Source organism: Globicephala melas, chromosome 19 (assembly GCF_963455315.2).
Source record: "Globicephala melas chromosome 19, mGloMel1.2, whole genome shotgun sequence".
Classification (NCBI taxonomy): Eukaryota; Metazoa; Chordata; class Mammalia; order Artiodactyla; family Delphinidae; genus Globicephala; species Globicephala melas.
This window is the reverse complement of record NC_083332.1, coordinates 58777719-58799831: the sequence shown is the minus strand read 5'-3', so window position 1 is coordinate 58799831 and position 22113 is coordinate 58777719. Positions and strand designations below refer to the sequence as shown.

Here is a 22113-nt window from a genome sequence, read left to right as displayed (position 1 = left end):
ACCCGGAGCCCGTGGAAACCGCAGCCCCTCAGGCCCCAGCCCAGACCTGCCAGACCCGGAACCTGCGTTTCGACAAGCCCCGCCCCCCGCCCCACGTGCTTCACGCACATCTCAGGTGAAGATACTGCAACAATTAGCATCTGGACGCCCCGGGGCGCCACGTTCCTGGGAGGAGTGTCGTAGAAGAAAGTAACGAGCCTGCAAGGAGGTTTTCATTGTTTTATTCCACAGACTGTTGAGATGTGTCCGTAAGAGATACGTCCCAGAGACGTTTTAGAAATCAAACCAGTTTTATTGAAACGACAGCAACGTGGTCCCTGTTCATGCGAAGCACACACAACATTTACAATAAACTTTTGTACATAGGAAGTAGTAAAATACATCATTTTTCATAGAAAAAAGCACACACGTAAGCTGCGGGCTGAGTGAGCCTACAGACAGTATGAAAAATCAGAACACGATGGGGAACAAATCAGAAGGACACCAAAATTTTTCATTTTGGGGGGCCCAGTAACACTGTTGGCCGGAGTTATGTTTTTATGGGTTTAGTGCTGAGGGCATGACGGCCCTTTAAACACGCTAAATTAGAAGGGGGTCCCTGATTACAAGGTCTTATACTTTGTAGCACTGTGTCCATTTCCAGAAGATAAATGGTTCCAGTTTCACAATGTCTGTGAAGGTGAAAAAGACAGCAAGGTCTGGTTCTGGGCGAGGAGTTTCCAGCCCATTAGACGGCCGGTTAATGAGGCGTTCAGGAACTCGGGAATTTGATTTCAACATGAGAGCAGTCCACTCACACTGGACGTTTCAGATTCTCCCTCCGGCAGGATGCTTCAAAGGCAAACCTACTGAAATTCCCCAGGACCGTCACTAATTCTAAAAACCCAAGCTTGCAGTCTGGACGTGGCCACAGACATAAGGGCCTGGTGACAAGCAAAAGTCCGACAGCGTAATACCTAGCATCCGGACGGTTCCAAGGACTCAGATCTTTGGCAGGAACTAGACGCGGTATCGGACAGTCTGACCAAATTCTTCCGCACTGACATTTGGAGTCGAACAGTCAGTACTTGCGCATTATAACAAGCCCACAACGCACGAAGCAAAAACACAGTCCGCGCATCTCAGCTCTGTCAAGCTAAGAGTTTCATTACTTTTACAAACTCCTTTGGGGTGGGGGTGGGGGGAAGCTATCTGCCTTCTGTTTCTTCACTAATTAGGGTTGCCCTGAAACAACACACCAACGTGGTTCCCCAGGTGGAGCTCCTTGTCCAGACTATGTTAGGTTTTGTTTGTTTGTTCATTTTAAACTTTCTGCTGGTTCTTCTGCCTTTGAAATATTCTGATGGAGACTGAAATCAACTTTGAAGTCAGCATTCACGAAAGTGATCTACTGGCCAGCCTGGTGGAGGAGGGTGGAATTTTACCTTCTGCAAAGAAATGCTATTTACAAAAGGGTATTTTATTTCACTGTGGGTTTTGGGGCTAGGCTGCTGAAGAAGCTTTGTACAGCGACGGCAGCCAGAGAGCACCGCACTCCTCAGAGCCTCAGGAACATTTGGCAAGAACTGTTTCACAAAAATAGGAAGAGAAATCCTTCCAGTGTGTTACCATCTCCTGTTGTTATGCCGCAGGACGGTTTCATAACTGCAGGCTGTCCCTCTTCCCAGAGCTGCTAACCTCGGCGAGGAATGTACTGAGGAATGAAGCCATTCCTCTCATGGCTAAAAAAATAGGTCATCCGACGGACGGGAAATCTGCACAATTCAGTGCCGTTTTTTAAAGGCAGCAACAAAACAGCCCTACTTTGGCTGTTCTTAGACATCTCGGTGGAACCCACAGAGACAAGGAGTCGGAAAGAAAAAAGTGGGCTTCAAACAGAATTGTTTGCCAAGCAAAGACCCTGGCGGGAGACACAAAAACCAGTCTGGGCAGGGCGTGACCCACAGCAGGGAGGGGATCAAGAAAGGGTCCTGGTTCATTAGTCCTCAGTGAGACCAAAGGTCACGGCAGCAAACAGACGGGCCACGTGGACAAAGGGAAGGACCAAGACAAGACACATCTCTGGAGTTACGGCTGAACTCGAAGGAAACCAGCACTGCTGTGTATAGAACCAGCCTGCACAGAGCAGGACGGGAAGAGGACGGGTGCCAGGGCAGAGTCCCCTTGTCCCGGCCCATTTGTCTGACCAGCAAACATGAAACCCATTTTTCTCCATTGGTAGGGACGGCCTGTGTTTTTTAATGTTTTAAATAGCTACCTTCTACTCCATTCCTGAAACTCCCCCCTGAGCGTTCTCAGTACGCCCCTTCCCACACCCCTGAATGCCTCGCAGCGTCAGCTCCACAGCCTTTGGAATGCTCTCTGCATCCACAACAGAACACCTCCCAGGGGGAGACCCCCGGGCCTCAGCAGGATGGTCACCGGCTGTCTGCTCAGGACCCCAAGATGCTCCCCTGGGTGGAGCTGAGACCAAGGCACGGCGGATGGGACACGACGCCAATCAAAGGAAGTTTCCCCGGCCCACCCCCCAAACGACAAAATAAAAATAAAAAGCGAACCCCCGAAGCCCTCTTGAAGACGCCCCCTTCTCCCCGACCCTGCAAGCTCACGGCCTGACGGCAAAGATCCGGAAGGCCTTTCCGTCTCGAGGGGTCCTCAAGCTGAAAAAGAAGGGAGAGCACACATTACCGAAAGATCTGCAGGGATGGAGCGGGAACGGGGGGGGGGAACTGGGTGTCCCCAAGTCCCCGCGGTGGAGGAAGCATGGCCAAGGGACAGTTGGCGAAGCTGTTGGGAGCAGAGCATGCCCCAGCCAGGAGGAGCTGGCAAAGCCCTTTGCCTCTGCAGACGCGCCTGGGTCTCAACTGAGGTCAGGGCTGTTAACTTGGAATTTGCTGGCCCCTGTCTGCCTGAACTGAACCCAGCCTCCAAGACTTCTGCCTGGTTTTTGGTACCACCTGTCAACCCAGAGAGTGGCCACCTGCTTGACCGATGAATAGGACGGCATTATAACAAGAATGCACGTGCTCCTGTTACTAGAATGGGCGCACCGATCCGACTGGGCTCAGATATTGTGCAAAGGATTTTCTATACACCTTTACCTCCTTCCGATGAAGACCCATTAGTATCCCTATTTTGCAGGCAAAGGAGAAATTAAGCTTCTGCAAGGTCACACAGCCAGTAAAAACCACCCTCTCAAGATAGGAGCTAAATCCTTTAGCTAACTGCATGCCTTTAAAAACAACAAACAAAAACTTCATTAAGATATAGCATGCCATGAAATTCACACTTCTGAAGCGTACAATTCAATGATGTTTAGTGATGGGGGGGCGGGGCTTGTGCAATCATCTCCACGATCCAGTTGTGGAGTGACCCCGGCTGCCCTGCTCGTTTCTCGAAAGCTCAGATTCCAGGGCCCTCCTCAGGCCTCTGGGCTACAGGATTTCCCTGGATCCTCTGCCCAAATGACTAGTCTGGGAGAACCACCCGGAGCTACGAGGCACTCAGCTGTTGGACGTGGTGGGTAAGCCGCACTGGGGACCACTGCCAGGCTCCGGGATGCTGACTCACTACCAGCAATTCTACAGACGGCGCAGTGGGTGCCTCCACGCACAGGGCCCCCCGACAACCCAGGGACAAGGGGCCCCTCAGGCTGTCGTCCAGGCAGGTACCCTAAGGTTCCTGGAGGTCCTGCCCAGTCCTACCAAGCATCCCCATTGAACAACCGGCCCACCCGGAAGGCACGAGCGGGCCCTGCTGAACCGGGTGTGAATTTCTCAACACAGCACACAGCTGGCCGACTAGGTATCATGTGACACCAGCTGTGGTCCCTTCCACTGCTTCAGGCAAGGGGGGGGTTCCTATTGTTCAAGCTTCAAACATTTACTGAGCTCTAGTTCTCCTAGGAAAGTTGCCAGTTGTATGCATCTGATGAAAAACAAGTGTGATCGGATAAATTATAAAATAATCTCCTTTTCTAAATCTTGCCCTCTGACTCTTTTTAGCCTAGTTTGTAGCTCCCACAGGTATACGAAAAGGAATGTAAATTGGTACAGCATTTCTGGACAATTTTCACAGAAGGTACTGGATGAATTTTCTAAAAGATATTGAACAATGTTCGTAATGGGCATTAAAACTCCTACAAGCACTTCTGAACAAAGAGCTGAACTCAGCGTTTTGTCTGTCATTCAACCAGTGTTTACTGAAGACCTACTATGCACAGGCATCAAGCTGGGTGTCAGGGACACAGGGTTAACCAGACCGATGGGATTCTCGCCTTCAGGGAGCTTATACAGTCTGGGGGGTGGGAGAGCAACAGCTAACTATGTGTGAGAAATACAATAATTTCAGACAGTGGTGGGTGCTGGGAGGAAAACAGCACAGGGTGACGGGATCAGATTAGACCGGGGAGGTGGGCTACTGGAGACCCAACAGCAGGAGGACGCTTCCTCGGGCAGGTGGCATTTGTATGTCGGTCTGAACGACGTGCGGGCCCAGCCATGGGAGGTATAGGAGCTGGGAGGGTCTGGGGTTGGATACCGACAGGTGCAAAGGCCCTGAGGCGAGATCTTGGTATCCAGGAACAGAGAGAAGGCTAGTGACAGGCACTGCTGTGACGAGGAGGGTGACGCACCAGGAGGGTGGAGAAGCGGGTGGGGTGGTGGTAGGTGTGGACTGCCCGTAAGGGGTAAGGGGCGAGGATTTTATTCTCAGCCCTAGGGGGCAGGGTACCAACAGGAGAGAGGCACACTGTGCATCCCAGAAAGAAGTCGATTTGGTAGCTGTGGCTACTCTGATAAAAGGAAGTTACCTAAGAAAAGTGTGGGGAAAGCACATGGGCTTGTGCAAAGATGTTCTTTGCTGTGTTGTTTACAAGAGCAAAAGAGAAAAAGGAAACAACCCAGATGCCAGTCAGCTGGGTAAAGAAATGATGGTCTGGCCACACAATGGAATAGCGTGGAGCCACAGGAGTGACGACGTGGCTACGTCAGGCATTGGAAATGTCGGAAAGACACTCACAACCTGTTGCCGATTGAAAAAAAAAATGAACCGAACGATGCAGAGAGTCTGATCCCTTTTTTTTGTAGAAACAAAAACAAAACAAACACATAAGAAATAAGCTGTTAGTGTGTAAACAGGAAAAATCTGGAAGGGAACATACCAGAATGTTTACAGTGGATGTTTCTGGCTATGGGGTTTTCCATGATAGTAATTTCTTTTCTCTCTTTTTTTTTTTAATTTAAAAAAATGTTTTGGCCACACCGCACGGCACGCGGGATCTTAGTTCCCCAACCGGGGATCGAACCCACGCCCCCTGCAGTGGAAGCGCAGAGTCTTAACCACTGGACCGCCAGGGAAGTCCCATGATAGTAATTTCTTAATATTATTTTCGCTATTTCTTGAAGTTTCTCTAATCTTATTATGAAAAGTAGGGGGGGGGAAAAGGAAGGAAGGAAGGGAGAAGGAGAGAAAGGAAAAGAAAGAAAGAGAGAGAAAGGAAGAGAGAGGGCGGGAGAGAGGAATGGAGGAAGGAAGGGCGGGATGGATGGAAGGGAGGGAAAACCAGCACAAAAATCCCCTCGCAGAACTGGGAGAGAACCTCAGCTGGACTGAGAAGCTTCTGGGGCATCCCCTTGGGCTGACTTAGTGCCCAAGGGTCGCTGACCTATTGGATGAGCTGGGATGGGTGCTCTGGGAAAGGTCGAGTGTCTGCAGCCTCGGGCGGTGTCACCAGCCCAGCTCCGGTGAGTGATTCCAGGCTCCTGACGGCCACTCACCCTGCCCTCGGCTCCAGTGTTCAGCTCTTTGTGCCAGCAGCTGTACCCAGCACACACACCACCATACCCCAGACGCTGCCTCCATCCTTTAAGTAATCTTACCCCGTCCGTGCCTCACAGCCCCGCACGAGATCTCTAGGGTTCCTCCCACTTACAGAGAGGGAACCAAGGCTCTGAGAAGGGATGTGATTTGCCCCCAATTCCAACACCAGTTCCAGGTACAGCTGGGAGGTGGATGCAGGTCTGTCGATGCTCTGGGACCCTTTCCTAACCCTTATCCTAAATGGGTGGGCTGTGGCCACGCCATCCCTGAGGACCACACTGGCCAAGCCCGCATGGCAGTGGGGGGACTCAGAGGCTGGGAGCCCCTCGGAGGCGGGAGGTCGCAGGTCCTCCAGGAGCTGCAAGCGTAAGGCTGCGTCCTGGAGGCTCACTCCTGCTGGTGAAAATTACTCAGGCAGGAATTGATCGGCGTGCGGCAGCACACAACACAGACTGGATTAAAGAGAGAGGACAGCCAGCCATCTGTCCTGGGAGGGACGGAGGGGTTGTCCACCAGTTGGCCGCTGACCCCATGGAGTCACGGAACCCAGCGATAAAAGGATGGCGGAGTATTGCTCTTCTGGCTTTTAAAGGTGCAATATCTTGTTTATTATTAATATCACTTATATGTATACACGTACGTCTTTGTATTTATATATGTGTGTGTGTTATACATATATATACAATTTTTCTTTTGAAGATTCTAACCCTACTCTCCCACAGTCGCACCCTCTACTGACCTTCCAGGAAAATTCAAGAGTCAGACACAGTTTCAGATCTTATCTGTCGGACCTTGGGGTGGTCAATCTGTTTCTCTGAGTCTCAGTTCCCACATAGGTAAACAGGGTCCATAAAAGTACCCCCTCCTCAGGGACCCTGTAGGAAGTGAATGAGCTTCTCCAGGGAAAGCATCTGAGTCAGTGCTTCGCAGTTAGCAGGCGCTCAAAGCCATGGGCCATGGATACCGTCACCCTGCTAGGTTTAAGCCTCGTTCTCCCATCAGGAGAATGGTGGGTACATGCACGGCGATGAACAAGTTATCCACACAGAAGCCCAATCCCCAACGAATCAGCAAACCTCTTCATCTTATTTCATGAACTATGAAATATTTTTTAGAGAAAAAAATTTCAGAGCAGGGTGTATACACAATCTCCATTTTCATTTTTACATGTGTTGCCCGGGGGAAAAAAAGGCCTGGAAGAGCTATAAGTAAGCAGTTAACAGAGGTTAATGGGGGTGTCTGCAGGAACTCTTTTTTCTCTAATCCCTAGACATATTATTTTTATATTATTTATTTAAATTATTTAAATTATTATTTAAATAATAAGTATGTATTTCTTTTCTAATAAATATTTTTAGGGTTACAAACAAGTATACCTTAGGACTGTAAGGCTCACCCCAACCCCTTCTGGGAAGGGCCTGTGCCCCGAGGTCAATGACTTGTCTGCAGTGAGGAGTCACGTGTGCTGGTTATAAGCATGGGTGCTGGAGCAGGCATCCTGGGTTCAAGTCCTGGCCCTGCTGCTTGCTGGCTGAGTGACCTTGGGCAAGTTGCTTTACCTCTCTGTGCCTCCCTTTCCTTACTGATAAACTGTCGTCCCTGCCTCATGGGGCTGTTGGGAGGACGAGATGAGCTAATGTGTGTACAGATCTTAAGAGCGCTGGGAAGCGGGAACAGGCAGGGAGGGAGACGGCAGAGGAAACCAGTTCAGCCTTGGTCCAGCTGGCCTGGGGGAGAGTGCTAAGCTCATTCGATCTGGAAATAACGGCTCAATGGTTTCTGCTTCCCAGAGTTTCTGGACACGTCGAGAGATTTTCAGACGTCCAACGCTTGAGACTCCCAGAGCTCACAGTGGCTACCGAGTGCTTGAAGTGCAGCTCGTCCAAACTGAGACGCGCTCTGTGTGCAAAATAGCCGGCAGGTCTCCCAGCTCTTACGGGTGAAGGAGAGTGCAAGCTTCTCATCAATACTTCTATTCATACGTATTGAAGATCATATTTTTGATACACTGGATTAAATGAAATATACTCTAAATTCTCCCTTCTGTTTCTTTTTACTGTGATTACTAGAAACTTCAAAATCCCATATGTGGCTCGCGGTACGCGTCTGGGACATGCCGCAGTAAACAGAGGCCGCTGAGGATGAAGATTTTTGTCTCTTCCGTCCCTGCCATGGCTCCGGCCCCGAGGACAGTGTCCAGCACACAGGAGCTGCCCCATAAATGCTAGTTCAGTGAGTCTACTACTTGGATAAAGGTCCATCCACATACATACCATCAACCTCTATAAACAGGTTATATCTGTTAAAACCAAGTAACCAAGGATGTTATCTGTCATTGTGTGGTACATTTCCCAATCTCATTGTAAAATCTGTCTTAAAAAATGGTCCTGGGGGCTTCCCTGGTGGCACAGTGGTTCAGAGTCCGCCTGCCGATGCAGGGGACACGGGTTCGTGCCCCGGTCCGGGAGGATCCCACATGCCGCGGAGCGGCTGGGCCCGTGAGCCATGGCCGCTGAGCCTGCGCGTCCGGAGCCTGTGCTCCGCAATGGGAGAGGCCACAGCAGTGAGAGCCCCGTGTACCGCAAAAAAAAAAAAAAAAAAAAAGTAGTCCCGGTCTCAGAAAAAATCCTGAACTGATATCCATCCAGATGTCCAGCTTCTTTCCGAGAACATCTGGACAAACCCTGGTCCCAACATCTGAAGCTCTTCCACACCCCTCTTCCTTCCCTTCCTTCATGCGCACGTGCGGGAGAGAGAAAGTGCCTGTCCTCTTACATTATCCCAGTTCTGCATGGTCATCTTTCAAAACTTTCAGGAAATCGTCTTCTAAAAACAGACAATTGCTAAACCAAAGCCACTCTGAAGCAGAAACAACTTTTGGCCCGTGTCCTGAGAATTCTGTAGAGGAGGTTTTGTTTGTTTGATGGATTGAAGGATTCCCTAAATTTAGAATGCAGCTTGCTGTGAACGGGTTGCTGTATGTCCAGTGTCCACATCTCCCTTGGGACTGCTGTGACCACTCCACGGTCCCAGCAGACACTGGGGACAGAGCCACCCTCCGGTCCCAGGCTGGGTTCCCAGAGTTCCTAATGGGAACAGGCTCTGGGGAAATTTCTCAGCCCTCGTCTCTACGCAGAGGGCCACCGAGGTCCCATCTAAACAAGGGGAGGATGGGGCATGGCCCTGCCTGGGGCATCCAGATATCTCTGCAGGAGCCACGTCACCAGGGAGGCACCTCCAGATAGTAAGGTGGGGCCCCGCTTGGTGTACTCGGCTCCCTGGTACCTCCCTCCACAGCTATGATGCCTGTGCCCTGCTACAGATGATGCTGTTATTTCTGCATGGTCTGTGCCCCAACTAGATGATAGGCCCCACCAGGGCAGAGGTCCCAGTGCCTGGGACATCGTAAGGGCTCACCACGCATATGCCACCTGATGGGTGAGTGCAGGTGGAAAGGATGGATGCCAGGGCGAAAAAACAATTCCTGTAGGATGCTTTTGTCCTTGTCCAGAAGATAATCCATGCGGGCTATTTCCTACAACCGAGTTACCTGCCCCTACGTGACAAGAACCATAGCGTCTTGAGGTTTGCAACAGGCCTTAGAGGTTATGTCATAGCAACGAGGCCAGCGGATCCATCAGACACTTACTCAGAGCCACTGGGTGAGTGCTTTGCCCATACTGTCTCATTTAATCCTCACAGTAGCCACTGACAGAGGAAGGGACCGAGGTGTGGGGAGACTGCCTGCCCAAGGACACCCAGCTGGTGAGCAGTGCGGCGGGGTCGCAAACGCCATCGGACCCTGTGTGCCCTCCTGGCCTGGTCTCTTCCCTCTGTACGTGCAGGGCGGACTCTATCATGCTGGTGCCCACGGATCCCAGCACCGGTCCAGGCCACCCTGAATACGTAGGAAATCAATGACTCTGCATCACAAACTATCAGAATCATGGGCGGTGCCGACTGTGTGCCAGGGACGTGGTCACCCTGGCGTCACCCTCACAGTAGCGGCTCTCACCCTCCAGTGGGCATCAGGACCCCCAGAGGGCAGGTCCACGCAGCCTGCCCAGCCCGTTCCCCGGGGGTGTGTCTGAGGGGGGCCGTAGAACGTGCTTTTCTAGCAAAGCCCCCGTTGATCTCGATGCTGCTGGTACGGGAGCCACTTGGAGACCCACTGTTTTACCACCACCCCAGGGGGCAGGTGCTATCATTTTCCCCTCTAAAGCTTGGGAAACTCACCCACACATCACCACAGATTCCAGCACGCAGGACCTACTCAGGGGAAAGGGTTCGAGAAGGAACGGAAGCAGAATCTCCACTTGCTAAAACTTTTCTGAATATTGTGGGGGGCATCAACCACCCCGGGGCCTGGAAAAGGCTGCCTGGAAGAAGACACGGTCGGCCTTCCGCATCCGCAGGCTCTGCATCCATGCACCCACGATTCAACCATCCGTGGCTGCGGAGTCCGTGGATGTAGACGGCCTCCTGTACTCTGACACTGTAGGTAAGGACCTGAGCATCCGCAGATTGGGGTATCTCTGGGGGATCCTGGAACCAAAGCCCCGCGGATACCAAAGGGCCACTATACTTACAATGATGACACAATCTGGGCGGGTCCTTTGGGCAGAGAGAACTACAGGTGGCGGGGGAGTTAACAGTGGGGAAGTAGATACTTTGGGGGAGCCCCTCTCAGTCCCTAACCCTCCCCAGACACCCACCTGTGTCTCAGCCCTGGGATGGGGGTGGCGGCTGCTGGGGTCTTTTCTCTCTAAGGTGGGGAGAGAAAACAAAGCCCAGCCTACCAGCTTCTCACCAAGACGGTTTCTCCTAAACGGGCACAAAGAGCTCAAGGGATTGGGGTCCTGGCATTTCTTTCCAGCCTGGCCAGGAAATTCCACCTAATCAGCTGCTTCATTTCCCTCCCATTAAATCAATGGAATTTCCCTTCATTACGCTTTTCCCAAACAGAGGTTGCAAACTTTGAAGGAGAAAATGCAGAAGCTCTTAACTCTAGCTCAGAACCCTGGGATTCTGCGTCCCTTGATTCTGCAGGGGCTTCCCATACCTGGGGAGCACCATCCTGGGGCCCAAAGCGCCCCAGGGGGCTGGGAGGGTGGGGACAGCCGAGAAGTTCCCTGGAGCCGTGAAAGCCCAGGCTTCAAGGGACCCAACATATTTTATATTCTTGATTTTACATTCCTTTTCTAAAGCGCTCCCTCAAATATAAACTCTTCAGCATTCCCCTCTGCTATGGGCTGAATTGTGGCCCCCCCCCCAAGTTTATCTGGGACTTCAAAGAGGTGATTAAATTAAAATGCGGTCATTAGCGTGGGCCCCAATCCAATGTGACTGGTGTCCTGGCAAGAAGAGCTAGGCGGGGTACTTCCCTGGTGGCGCAGTGGTTAAGAATCCGCCTGCCGATGCAGGGGACACAGGTTTGAGCCCCGGTCCGGGAAGATCCCACATGCTGCGGAGCACCTAAGCCTGTGCACCACAACTACAGAGCCTGCGCTCTAGAGCCCACGTGCCACAACTACTAAAGCCCGCGCGCCTAGAGCCCATGCTCCGCAACAAGAGAAGCCACAGCAAGGAAGAGTAGCCCCCGCTCGCCGCAACTAGAGAAAGCCTGCGCACAGCAACGAAGACCCAACGCAGCCATAAATAAATTAATTAATTCATTTTTTTTAAAAAAAGCAGAGCTAGGCAACATTTCCACCAAGGCTCCCAACAGCCCCCTAAAGTGGAGACTATGGTTATACCCATGTCACAGGCGAGGAAACGGAGGCTCCGGCGCCCTGCTCAAGGTCACAAAGCTGGTAAGAAGCAGGGCCTAGGTCTGCCGCACTGCAGACTCAGCTCTTATTTATGTAACGAGATGCAACTACATTCTGATGCAGCTATACATAACCACTGTGTGACTACAATTTGATCCCACTGTTTTGTTGGGGACGTGGGCAGGGGGACGCACACACACATATAGAAAAAGGACCCTCTTTGGGACACACACCAAAAATCTCAGCAACTCTCCCAGGTGACAGGTAACAGATGCTTGTTTTCCTTTGGGCTTATCTGACGCCTCTAAATCGTCTACAAAACATGTGCTGGTCACAGAGAAAAGTTCTTATTGTGAAAAGAAAAAGGAAGAGAAAAGAGAAGGACAGGCTTGTCCTGGGCGTTCTGATATTTTAAAGGGCACTGTCTTTGGCCCTCCTCCAACGCCCCTCACTGGCCTTGGGTGTCGAGGGTCCGAGGACGCAGCCGCCCTACCTTTCAGACTGAACTCCATTCCTGAGAGAGCCCACGTAGATCTTCTTTTTATCCACGGGCATCACGTCCACGTAACCCCCGCTCTTGTTTCTGATGACTCCTGCGTGCACGGCGGTCTTACAGATGCTTGAAGTCTGAAAGCCCAGGAAGAGCTGTGATCAGTGTCAAGGGCAGGTGCTCGGGTGAAGAAGCCCTGCTGGGGTCAACCGTTACTTGGCCTCCTGGCTGGTGGCCAAGGAACCCCTAGGAAGTAACCGCGGCCTAGGAAGTAACCACGGTGGTCTCTCCAGGGAGACCTGGCCTCATCCGTCCACTCATTCATTTGTTCATTTTATCAACAAATATTTTCTGAGCACCTACTACGTGCCGGGCACTGTACTGGATATAGGAGGATTCAGCGGGGAACAAAATAAAGACTGTGCCTTCATGGAGTCAAGGGAGACGGACAAACAAGGGACTCAGGCTATGAAGAAAACAAAACCAGATCACGAGATAAAATGACTGGTGGAGGGAGCTCTTTTAGAACGGTTAACAAGGGAAGACTGCTCTTGACGTGACATTTGAGCTCAGATCAGAGTGACAACACGGGAACCAGCCACAGCCATGGGAGTATCTCTGGCCAGAGCGTCCCAGGCAGAGGGAGCAGCTCGTGCAAAGGCCCTGGGGTGGGAATGAACTTGTCATGTCCAAAGTACAGAAGGAGGGACAGGGTGGCTGGAATACAGTGAGTCCAGCAGAATGTGGCAGCAGAGGGGGAGAGGTGAGAAGGGGCCAGTCACGTGGGTGTGTGAGGGCCACAGGGTGGGGTCTGGGTTCATTCCAGGTGCCAAATGAGCCACTGGGTTTCAAGCAAGGGTAGGATGTGTTGTTTTCTAAAGTCATCAAATCATCTAATTCCTGGGTAACAAAATTGTCGAGTTAAACTTTCATTAGGGGCTTAACTTATCCAATAGAAAAATGGCCCTCAGATTGGACTGTCTGAGAGTAACTAATCAACATTTCCCAAAGTTGGGGAAATTCATTCAGGGGTGCGATGGCTGGTGCCCGCTAAAGATGCAGCCTCCTGGGCCTCCCCCTGACCTACTGACTCAGAACCTCCTCAGGTGAGGGCCAGGTGATCCTGACACACACTCAAGGTTAAGAACCAGGTAGGTAGCACCCTCCTGCCTCTTCCGCGGTCATTGCACCTGGCCTGTGCTGGAACCTAACACTGGCCCTGGCAGTGACTCCCCACCCTCACTGTAGCTCAGAGCCACCTGCAGCATCTTTATGTGAAGACGATGCCCAAGTCCCCGCCCTTCCCATCCCTCCCACCCCCAGATTCACTTGCTCCGGGGTGAAGCCCGAGACTGAGTATTTTATTTTATTTTATTTTATTTTTTTGACTGAGTATTTTAAACACTTGCTGGGTGATTGTCAGGTGCAGCCGGGGCTGCAGACACGAGCAGAGCTAATCCATCTGTGGGGTGAACAGCCTCCTTCATGGTAAGTGGAGCTATCGTCGACTCTGAGCTTATTAAATACCAGCCTGGGCTGCCTTTTGTTTGTCATCTCATTTAATCTTCCAATGACATGGGTGACTACTGTCATTCCCACTTTACAGGCCAGAAAGCACAGGGTCAGCAAGATTAGATGACGTTGCCAACGCCCTGCAGACAGTTCAGGGTTTGGGAGTGATTCCAAATGAGGTCTCGTGGACGGCAAAGTCTGTGCTTCTATGGTCGGCAGAATAAAGGCCCCCAAAATGCCCATCCTCGTCCCTGGAACCTGTGGATGTGTGACCTGACATGGCACAAGGACTTCACATGCAATGGGAGAGGATCCTGGATTGCCCGGGTGGGCCCAGTGGAATCTCAGGGGTCCTTACAAGAGGGAGGTGGGAGGGTCAGAGGCAGAGAGAAGCAGCATGAGAAAGACCCAACAGCCTTTCAGACTGTCAGCTCCTGCCACGTCCCTTCCAAATCCAGGTCATTCCAGACAAGTTACTGGTTTTGCAGAAGAAGGAAAAAATGCTCACAGCAGAAGGCCCCGCCCTGCCTGCTCCCTGGGAAGTTAATACTGCTGTTAAAAGGTGGAGAGGCTCAGAGTTGAAAGGCACCCTCATGCTAAAGACGGGAGAACTGGATTTCTCGGTTTCCACCACTAATCGACTTGAGTAACTGAAGGCCAGTTTTTCTAACCCCGCACAAACATGTCTTGTCGTCAGTAAATAAATTAAATGGATGAGGGCAGGGTTCCTTAGCCTGAAGTGGGCTCTGGGGTGGGGGTGGGGCAGCCTGTGAGGCCCTGAGGCTACGGGCATAACTCTGTGGACCTACAGGGTCAGCAAGAACTTTCGAGGTTTTAGCACCGAGCCCAGGAAACCCCGCATCTCAGGCAAACTGGGATGGTTGGTCAACCCCGTCGGCACAAGGAAGCCCTTTTATCCCCCTGGAGGAAGGATCCACAGCTTTTCAGTTCTCAGAAGGGTGTGTGCCCCCAGAAGATTAAGAAGCAATAGATCTGCTGCCATCTAAAAGAGAGGCCGGGAGACCTTGGAAATGAAATGATCATTGTAGAATCCTTCGAAGTTCGCTGTGAGCGGGGCTGAGCTGTGGAAGCGAGCGTGGGTGGGGCTTCTCACCGGCAGGCAGAGCTGGGGTTTTTTTCTGTCTCCCTCAGTATTGCTCACCCTCTGAGTTACCAGCCCCAGGGCCTGCCTGGGGAGGCACATCCTCTGATGGTAGCTGCCAGGAGGTGGGCGCTTTGGTGTTGCGGCCTCTGTGACAGTCTTTGCCCCGTCCCCGGAGGATTTCTGGGCAGCAGAGGCACAGAAGTTTCCCACGATAACGTCCAGCCGTGGGAATGGAAACCACACACGCACAGCCTGATCCTTCCTGCACGGGCCCAGCGATCACTGCACGCGTCTTCCACCGCTGATGCTGGACAAACCCTTTCCTCCCCTTGCCCCCTACCTCTTCCCACCCCTCTCCTCTCCCTGCTTCTTCCCCAGAGGTAGGTACACGTTATCTGCTTTCTCTCCTCAGGACCCAAGGCAACACCAATATCTGAATATTTATTAACAACCACTATCAACAAAGATCTGGTCTCAGCAACACTGTCCCCACCACTTGTTGGCTGTGTGGTCTTGGATGACCTATTTTAACCCCCGGAGCCTCTATTTTCTTAGTATAAAGTGAGGATCAGCGCCTTCCCTGGTGGCGCAGTGGTTAAGAATCCGCCCGCCAGTGCAGGGGACATGGGTTCGAGCCCTGGTCCGGGAAGATCCCACATGCCGCGGAGCAACTAAGCCCGCGCGCCTAGAGCCCGCGCTCCGCCATAAGGGAAGCCACCGCAGTGAGAAGCCCGCGCACCGCAACGAAGAGTAGCCCCCGCTCGCCACATCTAGAGAAAAAGCCCGCGTGCAGCAACGAAGACCCAACGCAGCCAAAAATAAAATTAATTAATTAATTAATTAATTAAGCGAGGATCATATTGGTCACCCTTTTGAGCATTTACCAGGGTGGGCCCAGTTCTAGGTGTTTCACATGATTGATATGGTAATCTCCCACTAACCTGCAAGGTAGGTATTTATTATTATTATTATCATTATTCCCTCTTAACAGGGGTTAAATGACTTGCCCCCAATCACTGGGCTAGCAAACAGCAGAGCTGCGACTGCTACCCAGACCAGCAAGCCACATACTGCTCTACAGGCGTCAGTAAGAACCTAAGAGGGCCTATCGAGACGATTAAGTAAGACCAAGGGCTAAATGCAGGCTTGCACACAGTAAGTGCTCGATAGATGTTCGTTAATAAGACAAGTATCACCATAATCATCACTCTCACCACCACCGTTATCGAAAATTCTCAAGGGACTGTCCTCTCTAACCCAGTGGTCCTCAACGTGTAGTCCCAGACCAGCAACATCCGTGTCACCTGGAACTCGTTGGAAATGCAGATTCTCCGGCTCTACCTCAGACCCCGTGAGCCGGAAACACGTGGGGTGGGACCCGGAACCGTTCGAACAGCCCTCTGGGGGATTCTGATGTATGCGCGAGTGTGAGAGTTTATCCAGCCACCGAGGGAGAGAGGACAGATAAGAAAACTCAGGTTCAGAGCAGGGAAGAAGGCTGGTCCACCATCCCACGACTGGTGAATGGCACAGCTGGGGTTTCAGTCTGCATCTTCCGACCCAGACTTCATTCGTAGGCTATACCCTGCTGCTTCTCCCGCCTGCAGCTCACCACAAAGCACGGGCTCTGCCAGCCAATGCACTCTGGGGGAGCAGGCAGGAACTGCAGGCACTGTTAGGCCCTTCGAAGGTCTGGAGACAACGCTCCCAAAATAAATCTCTCAGCGAAACAGACATTTTCCAAAAGGCATCATCATTTCCCAGAATACAGAGTGACCTAGAAACCAAGGCCAGAAAAGAACCTCTGATATGGAGATAGCTTTCTCTTTCTCCCTTTCTTGCTTCCTTCTTTTATTCTCGGAAGAGCTGTTTAAGCACTGACTACTGGAGTATTTTTGCTGATTTATTGTTTCAACAAACATGAATAGAACAATTATTGGGTGCCAAGCCCTGTCATGAGCACAGTGCTTCCAAAAGCTCAAAACCCTAGTGAAGAAGAGACTGTATACAGGATTTCACCAACAGGCCTGTTCACACCTGTGCATTTGTGAGTGTGGGTGCATTCAAACAAGGCAGAACAGGGTAGGGAAAGAACAGACCCTAAGGCAAGATACACCCTCATTTGCATCTCGCCTTTGCCATGTACTACCTGTGTGATTTGGGGCAGGTTATTCTGAGCCTCACTTTCCTTGTCTGTAAGATGGGGATAACAATACCTAGAGATGGTGTTTTTTAAGAGCCTAAAATACAGTAAAAAGTAGCCTTGTAATATTACTAAATTTTCATCAAGTTCTTGTATTTCTAAATATTTTTTCTTTTTCTTCTTTTTTTCTTTATACGTTTAGCTGCTACACTGTTGGGAGCATACAGATTTGATTTTCACATCTTCATGAATTGTACCTTTCGTGCCACTGCATAACGAACTGTCTTGTCCCATTCAGTATGTTTAACTTTCAATTCCACTTCCTCCGACAGCAATATTGCCACTCCTGCTTTATCTATGTGTTTCTTTGTATTTGGCTGGAATCGTTTTGCTCATCCCTTTACACTTCAAGCACTTGAAAATCGAAGACGCTGTCTTTCAGTAGCAGATTTGGGTTCAAACATTTACTATAACAATGGATATACATTATTTTACTCCTTCATTAAACTTTTAGAACTCAATTTTGAATTAGCAGCTTTCAAGGAGAAAAAAAAGACTCATTTAATCGGGAAAGAAAAAAAGATGGGGGTGGGGGGCAGGTAGCCACGAAGGTTGCTTTGACTTGGCAGAACTCAATGACCTCGCATTTACAGGACTCCAGCATAAATGAAGGCAGATGGGGGCGAAGGGGATGGTCGTGGGTGAGGGAGAACGGTAAAAATGAAGGCTGAGTAAAAATGTCAGCTGGGGATGAGCGATGCTGATCTCATCATGGACTTTTAAACCTAGAAGATTTCCTGGACTAGAAAATCCCAGCTCTGGCTCATTCTACGGAGAGATAAACAACTTGGCAAGAAGATCAAATAGTCTGTTGGGCAGAACTGTGACCACAGTCACATCTTCTGGATCACCATGTCCCTAAAGCCTGGACCACCGGAGGGAGCAGACTACTTTTTGAAGGCCTCACTTCAGAAAAATCAGCCTAGGCAAACTAAATTATTATATATGGGACGGATCGACAACCAGGTCCCACGGTGTAGCACAGGGAACTATATTCAATATCCTGTGAGAAACCATAATGGAAAAGAATATGAAACTATATATGCATAACTGAGTCACTCTGCTATACGGGAGAAATGAACATAACACTGTAAATCAACTACACTTCAATAAAATTTTTAAAAAAGGAAAAGAAAAAGAAAAATCAGGCTAAAGCTTCCTTGCTAAAGTTAGGAGGGAAGAATGGAAGAACAGACTCCAATATAATAAGAGTGGTTATTAACAAGTAGTAAATTGGAGGTAGCTTGTATTTTCTCCCATGTGCTTTTAGCTCCGCGTGTACACAGCCACAAAGAAATGCAGTGAGTACAGTGGATGAACAGCTTATAAATGCAGCAGGAGAGCCAGAAGGGTGATTAGATATCTGGGGGAATGAAGTGTGTGATGCATGGGAGCCTTCATATGAAAAAAGCACGTCAGTAGAGAAGCAGAATTCAGTTCACCAAACTCTGAAGCCCTCTGTGTAAGAGGAGGTACACCTGTGTCCGTATTCATGAGCACACATTGGTGGAAGTTCAAATATTTCTGTAAATGGAGAAACTAGGGCAATGGTAGCAAAAATGAGTGATCTAAAATTAGCTAGAGGCACAGGAATGGGATCTCAAGTTTCTGGTGTCCAGACCTTGGAATGTGGTTTCTGTGGGGTGGCAGTTGAAAAGGCCAAAATACTCACGTCTGCATAGATGTTGGTTCCAAGCACGGGAGCCCAGTAGGATGGCTCATCTTTGCAGTGCGCCGGACAATGTACTCTGGAAAACAAGCAGCATTTAGGTGATGGTTAGAATCAGCAGAAAACAAAATTTCTTGAGAAAAGCAGCTGGCCCTCTTTATTTGAACATCAAGATTTAAGCACTTGGGTGAAAGGCAACTACCACACGGTTTACTCTTTAAGAAAAAGATATGCCTCTCCTACCCTAGCAGTGATAAAGATATTCTTCCTTAAAAGTGCATATAGAATTTTAAAACCCCGTATGGGGAGGCATAAATTGGGAGACTGGAATTGACATATATACACTGCTATATATAAAATAGATAACTAATAAGGATCTACTGTATAGCACAGGGAACTCTACTCAATACTCTGTGATGGCCTAGACGGAATAGAATCTAAAAAAGAGTGGAGATAGATGTATGTATAATTGATTCACTTAGCTGTACACCTGAAACTAACACAACACTGTAAATCAACTATACTCCAATAAAATTTTTTTTAATAAATAAATAAAATTTTTAAAAGCTGTAACTAAAATGAAAGGAATGAAAGGTTTTTGTCTCATTTGCTGGTTGATCAGTTGATTAAAGTTGCTGGTTTACTCAGTGTGCCTTAGTAATGCATGCTTTCTGTTTCCTTTTTCTGACCAGTCACTTATTAATAAAATGGAATATCTTTATGGGAAAAAAAACTCCATACAACAAGACATGTACAAACAGCAAGGTGAAAGGAAATAAAAATCTAAGAGAGGCGAGTATGGGATTGTAAGGGGTTGTGCCTCCCATTCTTGGATGTTGGCTGGTTCACACTGTGGCTACATTATGGAGATTGCAATCAATAGATTTTCGGAAACGCCGCTTCCCTGTGCAGGGGAGGAAAGGGTGGAGGCCTTCACCTCCGTGAGTCACAGAATATTCCAGGCAGGGGGCACTGATAACCCGGGGCAGGAAGGGTTGGCTCACCGCTGCGTCAGTCAGCACATCCCTGCCATAGGGGATGAGGAGAGTGCCTCAAACTGCAATCTCTCACACCAGGAAAGAACATGAGCTTTACTTAAACAAAGGTCTTTTGTCTTTAACCGGAACAGGTGCACCATGGGCTGGAGCCCAGGGACCAAGGAACCAAAACGACATCTGGAAGCCCTCTGGCTTGTGAGTAGCAAAGGGGAGGATTCAGGAACCCCATCTGGTCCCCTCACTGGCCCCCTCCCGGGGCTCTTCCCTGCTCACACCTCGGGGTTCTCCACCTGTTAGATTTTTGTTTTGTTTTTGTTTTGGCCATGCCGCACAGCTTGTGGAATCTCAGAGCTACATGACCCAGCTCCTGACAGGATCTAACGGGTACTTTGGAGATACCCCTTCTTTGGTTCTGATGCAACACCCTCCCAAAACTCAGCCGATTAAGGTTTGGGCAGATGCATGTGAAACCCACTCCTTAGACAAACACATTGCGGTACATCCACAGAATGCAACGCCCACCACTCGGCAGCATGAAAGGATAGAACAAATCACCGATTCCCTCCACAACACGGATGAATCGCAAAGCACTGTGCAGAGTGGAAGAAGGCAGATACCCAAGGCTCCGTGCTGTGACGGCTCCACGTATATGAGATTCCAGAAAAGGCACGATTACAGGGACAGAAAGGAGGTCAGTGGTTGGCAGGGATGTGGGTGGGAGCTGGAGGGAGGGGTGCGGACAGCAAGAGAGCGTGCTGGGGTGATGAAAATGTTCTCTGCCTGGATGGTGGTGTACATATGTCAAACCACATCGAACTGTATACTTTTAACAGGTGGATTCTGTTGTGTGTAAATTACACCTCCAAAAAGCTGAGTTTTAACGAGCTAGTTCTAAAGTGACCCACAGAAAGCGTAACAGATCAAGTACAAGAACCAAGGAGCTGATTCCAAGGGGACCAGTGACACCCAGCTTCCAGAGCTCTCGACGGATCTAAGAGGCCAAGAATGACAGGTCCCAAGGTCTGTCTGGGGGCTTGGGAAGAGCCTGGTGGCAAATGAAGTCAAATACTCTCTCCTTCAAGTGGAGGTGACATCGAGAAGGGCAAAGTTAAGTTCAAAGTTAAGTTCTTTTCAGTTAAGTTCCCAGAGCGGGGCCCTGGGGCCTGGCTACACACGGGGCTCACCCAGGACCTTCTCAAGATGTGGATGTCCTGCTGGGCCACGCCCGGAGATTGGGACTTGTTCTTTTAATGCCTCTCAGGCAATTCCAATGTGCAGCCAGGGCTGAGAACGAGGGGTCTCAGGGAGAGGCCAAGTGGGTCCTTGACCCGGAGCACAAAGCGACTGACTTCCTGGGTGGACACACACCAGGGCCACGTCTAGAACTCAGCTGTGCGTGGCTCCGGGCAGTGACCCGCCACCCAACCTGGCCCTCCTTCTCTCGGCCCCCATGTTTGCCAATCCAGATGCCAGGGAGCCTTACCTTGGGCAGTGGGTCCCCGGCTTCTCATATGGGCAGAGCTGGGCCACGGTGGTGTAGCAGTCCAGGTCCTGCACTGTGAATAGGAACACGGAGGGGAAGGGTCACGTCACGGGCAAGCCTGGGCCTCAGGCTACTGGCCTGTGAAACAGGCTGCTGGACAACGGGTCCTAGGGGTTCCTTGGGCCCCCGAACCGGGATGAGAGCTGGGATGAGGCCCCAATGCTCCTGGCACCTCCCCCAGGGGCACTCTAGGGATGAGATAAAACCCAAGGCCCAAGCGTTTCTACAGGTCGAAGGTGTCATCACCCTAAACAGTTGCTCTGTGGGGCGAGCAAACTTTTCATTTGCATCGTGCTTTTCCACCTTGAAGCCTCTGCCTCTACTTCATCCTGCTGGAGCCTCATGGCGGGTATTATACTAATTATACAGATGGGGAAACTGAGGTCCAGAAAAGCTAAGAGACCTCCTGGGGCTGCACAGGACATGGTTGAGGGTCCACGTTTCCGATTCCCAGCCTAGAGCTCTTTGCTCACACCCTTCCCAAGGGGCAGGTGACTCTTTCCTTCAAGGTCACATGTTGTGTTTTAACAACAGATGTAAGAAAGTGGTTCTAATACTGGCCACCTGTAGCCTCTGACAGCCCGTCCTTGTCCAGTCCAGGGCTCGGCAAACTCTTCCTTAAAGAGCGAGAGGGTAAATATTTCCAGCTCTGTGGGCCCTATGCCATCGTAGCAGGAACCAGCCACAGACAATGTGGAAAGGAATGGGTGCGGCCAGGTGCCACTAAAACTGTATTTACAAAACAGTCAGCAGACAGGATTGGCCTTGAGGGCTGTAGTCTGCCCACTCTTGGTCCAGCCGATCACTTGGACGGGCCAGGGGTCTATGCAGCAATCCAGCAAGGGGACTGGTTCACTACACCAAGGGTCTGCTATACAGTGGGATGCTGGGGAAATCATTAAAATGAGGTTTAGAAGTCCACTTAAACGTATAGAAGACTATTCTTGATATATTATTATTTGAAAAAAAAAATCAAAATATCAGTTTACCAATTCCATTTCA

The 22113-nt window shown here is 50.3% G+C and overlaps 1 protein-coding gene across 2 annotated transcripts in view; it reads right to left on the bottom strand.

The window, feature by feature from the left end:
* Positions 1 to 271: 271 nt before the first annotated feature.
* CRISPLD2 (cysteine rich secretory protein LCCL domain containing 2) overlaps positions 272 to 22113 on the bottom strand; it is a 66776-nt gene continuing 44934 nt past the window's right edge. For both annotated transcript variants that reach the window (XM_030863161.3, XM_060288715.2), the window contains exons 12-15: positions 21052 to 21124; positions 18574 to 18649; positions 12085 to 12218; positions 272 to 2660 (exon numbers count right to left, since the gene is read on the bottom strand). In XM_030863161.3, coding sequence (XP_030719021.1) covers positions 2606 to 2660; positions 12085 to 12218; positions 18574 to 18649; positions 21052 to 21124 — 338 coding nt within the window. In that variant the 3' untranslated portion in view covers positions 272 to 2605. The remainder of the gene's footprint in view (positions 2661 to 12084; positions 12219 to 18573; positions 18650 to 21051; positions 21125 to 22113) is intronic.